Genomic DNA, 10,000 nt, shown 5'->3' with positions numbered 1-10,000 from the left:
ATCCTGTCTTTGTCCACCTTGTCAATTCCTCTCAGCATTTTGTATGTCGTTATCATATGTGTGTGTGTGTGTCTGTGTGTGTGTGTCTGTGTGTGTGTGTCTGTGTGTGTGTGTCTGTGTGTGTGTGTCTGTGTGTGTGTGTGTGTGTGTGTGTGTGTCTGTGTGTGTGTGTGTGTGTCTGTGTGTGTACGTGTGCGTATGTGCGTATATTTAGGTTACTGTGGCACCTACTGACATATACAAACGCTGTGGTTAATTCATATACTACTCGGTTAGTTAGGATAAGCACCATTAGGTCTTGACATTAAGTGTTTGGGTGACCGAGTGTACACAGTTCTTGAATACTGATGACCTCTCTAATATGTCTTTAAACTCGCTATGTCTTTACATATATATGCAAATACGCGGAGATAACTACAAGCACAAGCAAATACACACATACATACATACACACACACACACACACACACACACACACACACACACACACACACACACACACACACAAACAAACACACACACACACACACACACACACACACACACACACACACACACACACACACACACACATACATACATACACACACACACACACACACACACACACACATACACACACACACACACACACACACACACACACACACACACACACACACACACATTCAGTCATAGAGTTGTCAGCAAATGGAATAGCCTAGCAAGTGAAGTAGTGGAGGCAGGAACCATACATAGTTTTAAGAAGAGGTATGACAAAGCTCAGGAAGCAGAGAGAGAGAGGATCCAGTAGCGATCAGTGAAGAGGCGGGGCCAGGAGCTGAGTCTCGACCCCTGCAACCACAATTAGGTGAGTACAATTAGGTGAGTACACACACACACACATACATACATACACACACACACACACACACACACACACACACACACACACACACACACACACACACACACACACACACACACACATATACACACACACAAAACACACACACCACACACACACACATACACACACATACACACACACATACACACACACATACACACACACATACACACACACATACACACACACATACACACACACATACACACAGACACACATACACACAGACACACACACACATATATATATATATATATATATATATATATATATATATATATATATATATATATATATATATATATATATATATATATATATATATATTTATATATATAACACACGCATACATACACACTCTATCAATAAAGTCCGTCCCGAAGATGCTTATTTAGGCAAAACAATTCAGTGATCCAACTTTGCTTTCAGGATGCTGGGCAGGCAGCAGTGATGCAATCAATACTGAGCGAGGTGGGGAGGAGCCCCTTCTGCAGCAGCAGCAGCACCACCCCGCCCTCCCACGAGGCGAGGAGGAGCAGCTCCTGAAGCAGCAGCAGCAGCACCTCACCCTCCACCCTCACACTCCACTACTGGCAGTCACTCTCCACGCTCAGGATGCAGGTCACAGTGACTCGGAGGTGAGGTCAGGCCAGGATGACCCCCGAGTCTTCGGGTCCTCATCACAGTCTTCCACTTCCCAGCAGTATTTGCAGTCGTCTTCCCTCGGTGGCAGCAGTGTGGATGTTAGCGGGGCGTTGTGGAGCGACGACAACAACACTCCTGAACGACAACCATTTCACCTCTCAGAGCTTCTATCGTCGTCCTCAGCGCAACAAGTTTCCCTGTGGCCCGACCCTCCGCATCCGCCGCCGCCGACATCAGCTACAGGAACGTCATCGTCCCTCCCTCCAGTACGCGGCTCCGACACCCCTTCCTCAGGAGATCTCGCTCCACGAACCTTCAGCCACAACACACACAAGACTGAGCAACGACAAGATGTACCTTTCACTGGGAACAGGAACCACCGTCGGTTGCTGCAAGAGAGCCCCAGAATCCATAGAGTCAACAGGACTCCCAGGATCAACAGGAAACATCTCCAGGCATTTACTTTCGGCGGAATGCCCTTGAATGCGAGATATCTAAAGACGAATATCCAAATTGACAGAGGCAAACTTTCCCCTCGTAAAAGATTAAAAGAATTCGCGGAGGAAAGAGAGAGCAGCGTTATAGATCAAGAAAATGGCGTGAAGGAAGAGAGTGAAGAATATCAACATGATGGTTCACAGACCTTTCCTTCAAGCCAGGAGGAGTCAGGTGTCTCTGAATTATTACCTGCAAAAAGAAACGTCACGAGTCAACAAGCTCACGAACATTCAAAGGAAATTCGACATGAGAAATTGACACGAGATTTTCCGGCTCAGTTAACGAAACAGGAAGAGTCAACAGAGAGGTTCTCTAAGGAGAACAAGTTAAGAGAGGTGAACGAAGGAGCAAGAAGAGACAGCAACGGTGAAATAACGAACACGGTAAACAGAGGTGTCGAGAGTTTGGCAGATAGTTCGAGGGACCCGAGTCTGAACGAGACAGCTTCAGACAGGCCTCAGAAGGTCAACTTAGACACCCTGGAGATGGAACTGTCTGAGAAGGAGGAAGAAGCAGCGAGTGACCTCCTGCTGGCCATCTCCATCCTGCAGCATCACCTGGTCCCTGACACGTCGCCTCCGAGACGCGAGGCTCACGCACACAACGCCTTGTCCCAGGCACTGGTCGATCACTCCAGGTTCTCTGACAGCTCTGAACCTCGCCGAGCTTACCACATGCCGCACAACGCTCAAGAAAATAGCAAAAAATTTAATATTGAGATATTTGATACACTGTCTCCTGGCTCGGACGAAGTTGTGGGTGAAGTAGAGCTGATGGAAGCCAACAGTGTTCATCACACGACCAACCTGCAAGAAGAAGCTGATCTGCGGGAGCGTGCAGGTTCCCGTTATCGCTGGTTCGTTCTCGTCCTTGTCGGCAACTGCTCCGTCATCAAGCCACGGATGACCACCTTCGTCACGTTCCTGAAAGCAGCGCTATCGGCGAAGCTCTCTATCGACTACAATGACGTGTTCGTACCATCGGTGTTTTGTGACAACACCTTTATGGTGAATATCAGCCTCAATGCACTTAAGTACCCGCAGGTGGAGGTAAGGCTGAGGAAACTAGCCGAAGCCAACACCACCCTCCTGGAGATCTCAGAAGAAATATTCTACCTGGAGAAGATCCTGACTAAGAGATCTGACGAAGAGGAGCCGAACTTCCAGACGATCATCAAGAAGCCTGATGACGTGGAGCTAGTCATCTACATCGCCGTTGGGTGCATGTGTGTCTTTATCCTGCTGTCGGTGGTGATCGTCATGCTGATCCGCTTGTGTAGGCAGGATGGGGATACCTTAGACCTCGGCAAGCCTCACCCCCACCAGATAATCCCTCGCTCCCTCGACTTCCCCATCAGGAGGCCTAACGTCATCTACTCCCACAGGTGGGTTGCTCCTTCGCCCAAGCTTCCTATCAGGGCTGAAACTAATCAAATCTTGCCCAGAGACACTGTACTGTATAGCAGATGGAAAACTTGAAATTAATAGTCAATCGATGAGGAACTATCTTAGGAATTTTCTATGTAGTGACCTTTTGTATAACCGAGTGAAAACCTAGCTGGTCGTCTTTAATGACGCACAAAACACCAAGTTTATCTGAGTGTGACATTATATGAGCAATTGTTATTACATTTCATGAGCTGCTAAACTCGAATTGTTCAAAACACTTGTCAACAAAACTCTTCCCAGTTCTCCTGGAGCCAGAGGCTCATTCACGTTAGTGCTAACTCCCTGAAAGCGCAAATATCGCAAACAAGCGATACAAGATGCAAAACAACCACGGGGGGAGTTGAATGATAGCTCTTGGCCTATCAAGTTTCAATCAACACATCAGGAGCTTGCAATGTAGCAAAAAAGAGGAGGAGATCCAAGCAGATACGATCACAGTGAACGCCTTTGCTGCAGCATAGACTCCTGATGTGTTGATTGCAATACCAAAGGCCTAGAGCTGTCTTTCAACTACCCCCAGTGTGGTATGCGTACCTTGTTCCAAGGTTCGTAGGTTCGAGTCTCCTTCGGCCAGAGATCAGTGTTTGTGAATATTTCGCCTGTTCTTGCGAATTATATATATATATATATATATATATATATATATATATATATATATATATATATATATATATATATATATATATATATATATATATATATATATATATCATTGTCTGAAATATATCTCCAAGTTCTGTATTTTTATCTCCACACATTGTTTTAATTCGAACTCAAAATACTACGGCAGGTTCAGCCAGGCGTTGATCCCTGGTAAGTGTGGGCGTCGTGGGCTGGAGGAAGGTCAGACGAGCGTGGTGGTGGGCGGTGGTGGGCGTGGATCACTCATCAGGTGAGATAAAGTCACCTTCGTCTTAGCTGAAACATTTCTGCAGAATTGTGGAGTAAATTAATCTTAAAAAAAAAAACTGGATGAAGTAGAATACATATATTTTTCAGTGTCGTGGCGTCTCAGGTGAGACAAAACATTAACCAGTCTTCGTGAAGCTGGAATATTCTTGTAAAATTTAAAGGTAGATTTAAAAAAAAAAAACTTGTAATATATTATAATTTTCATTCCTCCATCTTGAGTAACAAAAAATAAAAATGAAAAGTCAGGAAAGCTTCCTTAGGCCTTAAAAAAATATTTCTGATTAATTTTTTTAGTTTTATTCGGTATATTGGTTATTTTTTAATAATGTAATTTAATATAATGCAATAATGTAATAGTGTTATTTTTCAGTTCTTTATTTTTTTTTCATTTTTTAATCACCTTTTCTGTTTTTTTGGTGATCTTGACGATGATTTTTTGACAGGTACGAACCAGAGGTGTGTGTGGAGGGTGGTGAGGGCGGGCAAGATGGCGGAGTGGGCGGCCAGGTGGTGGGAGTGGGCGGCCAGGAGGTGTACACAATGTCCGCCCTTGTGGACGACCCCTTCAGTGACCGTCGCACTTTGGTCCCCACCCGCAGGAGGACCAGACATATCCCCGGGGAGGACGTCATCCTGGAGGAGGAGGACCTAGCCGAGGAGGAAGAAGAAGAGGAGGATGAAGAAGAGGAGGAAGATGAAGAAGAGGAGGAAGAGGAAGAGGTGGAGGAGGAGAGGAGGGGGGCAAGGAGAGGCAGGAGGAAGAGAGGAGTTGATATTCCTGATGATGAGGTGCTACTGGAGGAGGACATGGAGGGAGAGAGTGAAGGAACTCGGGATCACACAGCTCAGACACTAAGGGCTGTCTCCTCCAGGAGCAGTACCAAGGCTACCCTGGTGCCCGAGGAAGGCAGAGGAAGACGAGGAGGGGGCGCAGGTGTGGTGGGCAGGGGCGTGTGTGGGGCAGGGGGCAGGGGCAGGAGCAGGGTAGGACGAGGAACTAGCCAGGTAGTGGTGGTATCAGGTATTGACAATCCCTGCTATACTAGATGATGAGGCTTCCCCTGCCTCGCCTCACCCCACACTCCTCCCTCACACTTCTAGCTCCTCTCTCTCTCTCTCTCTCTCTCTCTCTCTCTCTCTCTCTCTCTCTCTCTCTCTCTCTCTCTCTCTCTCTCTCTCTCACAACATAACTGACATCTTATTTACACATACTCCCTCCTCCTCACTTCTCTTCCTTCCTTGTTACGTTGTTATTCGCCTTCACTCTATATTCTACCCTCTTTATCTAAGCTTCGTAACTCCTCTGTTTTTATTTGTATTGTTTTAATGCGCTTCCGTCCTTCTTACCATTCTGTTCACAAACATTATATTCATAATGAAAGACTTTGCTTAAAGTATTCCTCTTAGATAAATAAATATATACCTATATAATAGAATATATACATATATATATATATATATATATATATATATATATATATATATATATATATATATATATATATATATATATCTTATAAACTTATTAATATCATAAGAAATATGTGAATGTTATTGAAGCACCTTTTAAAGGGAATCAAACTCCACGTTCTTTACTGATCTCTTAATCACATTATAAAGGATCGTGAATGTGACCGAGAGATCAAGAAAACACTTGGAATTTAATCCTCTTTCATGGCTGCTAACCTGCTTACATATACACACACCAAAACTAATAATGTTTTTTGACGTTCTCATTGACTTAACGCAAATGTCGAGAAGTTGTGTTTGATGAGTTACTTAAAGAGTTCCACTACATGAAATATAAAGAGGAAATATTAGACAGTCTTAAACAGTTTGTATACAATTGTCAAGAGAAACTTGAGATAAACACTAGAGGCAGCGAGAGAAGACTAACACTAGAGGCAGTGAGAGAAGACTAACACTAGAGGCAGTGGGAGAAGACTAGAGAGGCAGTGAGAGAAGACTAGCACTAGAGGCAGTGAGAGAAGACTAACACTAGAGGCAGTGAGAGGCAGTGAGAGAAGACTAACACTAGAGGCAGTGAGAGAAGACTAACACTAGAGGCAGTGAGAGAAGACTAACACTAGAGGCAGTGAGAGAAGACTAACACTAGAGGCAGTGAGAGAAGACTAACACTAGAGGCAGTGAGAGAAGACTAACACTAGAGGCAGTGAGAGAAGACTAACACTAGAGGCAGTGAGAGAAGACTAACACTAGAGGCAGTGAGAGAAGACTAACACTAGAGGCAGTGAGAGAAAATCAGCACTAGAGGCAGTGAGAAAAGACTAGCACTAGAGGGAGGGAGAGAGAACTAGCATTAGAGGCAGGTACTATGGTTTTCCTGTCACACTCCATCACACAGGATGATTTGCCTGTATGCCGAAGTATATACAGAATCATTTGTGCTATTGAGGGTGAAGACAAGATGGTCCGTATGTCAGGCGCTAGTTCAGAATGTTGTGTCTTATACAAGTCACATTCATGACCTAGTCTAGGCTAGTCTAGGTTCTAGACTACCTCCTGCCTCCATTATTACTGCAGCCTCACCACCTGCTAATTATTTATCCTCATATTCAACACATAAAACTTCCCAGTGCCTGTGAAAGCTCCACTAATATCCTGGAGGTAATCTTGGCTTTGCAGCGTCGTGGATTGAACCATATGCTGAAAAAAAATATTACGTCTTAGAACATGATTGGTTAGGTTTCAAGCCTATCGAGTACTCGGTGGTTATTAAGGCTACATATCACCTGCACAGCCACTAGGCAAGAATACTACAATGAAGAGTATAGCAAACTCGTTGTATGTATATGCACTGAGAGATATACACTTATATGTATGTACATTGAGAGACATAACTCTGCACATACACCTATAGATGTACACCTCAGAGTATATACATTGAAAAGCGTACACCTCTCGGTGTATACACACTGAGACATACATCTCTCGGTGTATACACACTGAGACATACATCTCTCGGTGTATACACACTGAGACATACATCTCTCGGTGTATACACACTGAGAAATACATCTCTCGGTGTATACACAGAGACATACATCTCTCGGTGTATACACACTGAGACATTCATCTCTCAGTGTATACACAGAGACATACATCTCTCGGTTTATACACACTGAGACATACATCTCTCGGTGTATACACAGAGACATGCATCTCTCGGTGTATACACACTGAGACATACATCTCTCGGTGTATACACACTGAGACATACATCTCTCGGTGTATACACACAGAGACATACATCTCTCGGTGTATACACACAGAGACATACATCTCTCGGTGTATACACACTGAGACATTCATCTCTCGGTGTATACACACTGAGACATACATCTCTCGGTGTATACACACTGAGACATACATCTCTCGGTGTATACACACTGAGACATACATCTCTCGGTGTATACACACTGAGACATACATCTCTCGGTGTATACACACTGAGACATACATCTCTCGGTGTATACACACTGAGACATACATCTCTCGGTGTATACATACATAACTAACGTTCACTACAGCTTAAATGCTATGTTCCATTATTTATCTCTTCTCTTTCATATTTTAAAGACGAATTTACAGATAATCGTCTTAAATAAGCATAAATGATCTATTATTATTATTATTATTATTATTATTATTATTATTATTATTATTATTATTATTATTATTATTATTATTATTATTATTATTACTTATATATTTGTTCCAACAATATTTTTTTCTGACGCTTCCAATGTTATTTGTAGTTGTGAGACCGACCTTGAAATATTGGTAAAATTCTGAAGTCTTTAGAAAACATGTCAACACACTTCATTATTATTCAATGGGGGGGAAGCGCTAAACCTGTAGGGTCCATGTGGCGGCTGAAGAATGGGAGGTGATTAGGTCTGATCCGAGGAAGAGAGGGAACTCCAATTGCTTGGATCAAGAACCCTCCACCAGCCTCCCCCTCACCCCCTCCCCTCCCTACATCTTTACCATATAATCAAAAACCATAATATATATGTTTACATTATAGTATATGAACAATTATTTATGTAGAAGATTAAAAAAAAACTGAGTATTTACAGTCTACATAATTTTAATAGTTTGAAGAACGGCAATTTTTTTTTTTAATTTGGTCATAGGGATAGAATTTAGGCTCAAATAATCGCCTGCATATCGCTGCGCACCATTTTTTTTTCATGCACATCGCCTCGTCATGAAGTTTATACTTTTCATTGTTGCTGCAAAATGAAAATAAATCATGCTAAGCATTAAACCCATGTGGGTCATTCAGGGCAAGACGTCGTGGAGGCTTGATCCTCCGTCTGCTGAGCGCCTCACACATGCACTTCCTATCTGCTGCAAAGAGATTAAAATATGTTTTGTGAACAATGGGTTGTCTTGTGTACTTGTAACCACAATGTCTCTCTTGACCAGACGAGGTCCTGGACCTCATGTCTACAAGCTCAACTAGCCTTCATTGTGACACCAATTTCCTCTAAATAGACCTTTATAAAGCTTTATCCAGCTCTGCTTAGAGTGAAGCGCTGTCCTGATATATGCTTCTTCTGCCTTCTTGTCCCTTCGTCCATACATCTGTCACAATTACGTCCTTCAAAGCATCTTATGTAGCAAGGGTAGTAGTAGGTAGCCCATGGCTATTGTTATCTAGCCAAACAACTATTCCTTTTCCTCGTTGCGTTCCTCAAGTTAGCCCCTTGGCTAGACCGCTTTATGATGGCTCTAAATAGATCTGTATTGGTCTTTAGGTCTGCCTAGATACAGGTAACTTAGCTAATCAGTCCTGGGGAACAAACCCTTCAATCAGGGATGGCCAAAACGTCTGTCGCTATCCATTAATATATATGGTGTACTTTTTTTATAATGGGTGTGGAAAATCTGTCATCACATGTTAAGATATATATTTTTTCTTCCGGTGTAGACCGACAAGGCAGCTGTAGGCCTCGGTCTTATGACAAGAAAAGTCCACCGACCGTCTCTAACTTTCAAAGAAATTTTTTCCCCAATTCTTCCGACAAACAAAATCCCACCAGGATATTTCCGGAGGTGATCTCAATATTTTTTCTTTGGATATCTTAGATAGTCTAGCGTAACACTAATAGATACTCCGGTAGCTAAATTACCCATATAGTCCAAAAAACAGTTTTCAGAGAGCCTAGGTAATATCAAGATAGCTCACTCTAGTGCAATCAGAAAATTTATACAGTTTGCTAAATTTTAATAAACTATATAATAGATTCGAGACTCTATATAGGCATAAGCATTCTCTATGCTTCACTCGGGTAGTCCTGATAGTCCTTGTGTAGTCCAGAGAGCTCCGGCTCCTGCAAGTAGCAAGTCTAAAATACAACGAGATAAAGAGAATGAATTTTGTATCAGTAAAATCTTACGTTTTTTTTTTCCTCCTTCTTCCTATTATCCTTTTTGTTTCTATCATACTTCTCTTCCCTTTCCTCCTCCTCTTCATCCATCTGAAGCTACGGGATATGTATGTCGTGACCCGAGGCTCCTGTCACTTCCACGGGCCCCCACACACTTCCTAACCTCCCTTCCATATATTCCTTCGCTC

General features: G+C 42.9%; 1 protein-coding gene across 1 annotated transcript in view; it reads left to right on the top strand.

Moving 5' to 3' along the window:
- LOC128693554 (uncharacterized) overlaps nt 1–10,000 on the top strand; it is a 101,794-nt gene that overhangs the window by 77,197 nt on the left and 14,597 nt on the right. Inside the window, exons 3-6 of the mRNA XM_070097444.1 lie at nt 1,319–3,416; nt 4,271–4,372; nt 4,836–5,326; nt 6,154–6,299. Of these exons, the coding sequence (XP_069953545.1) occupies nt 1,319–3,416; nt 4,271–4,372; nt 4,836–5,326; nt 6,154–6,299 (2,837 nt within the window). The remainder of the gene's footprint in view (nt 1–1,318; nt 3,417–4,270; nt 4,373–4,835; nt 5,327–6,153; nt 6,300–10,000) is intronic.

Source organism: Cherax quadricarinatus, chromosome 57 (assembly GCF_038502225.1).
Source record: "Cherax quadricarinatus isolate ZL_2023a chromosome 57, ASM3850222v1, whole genome shotgun sequence".
Taxonomy (NCBI): domain Eukaryota; kingdom Metazoa; phylum Arthropoda; class Malacostraca; order Decapoda; family Parastacidae; genus Cherax; species Cherax quadricarinatus.
The sequence above is the reverse complement of the archived record's forward strand: the minus strand, read 5'-3'. Positions and strand labels throughout refer to the sequence as shown.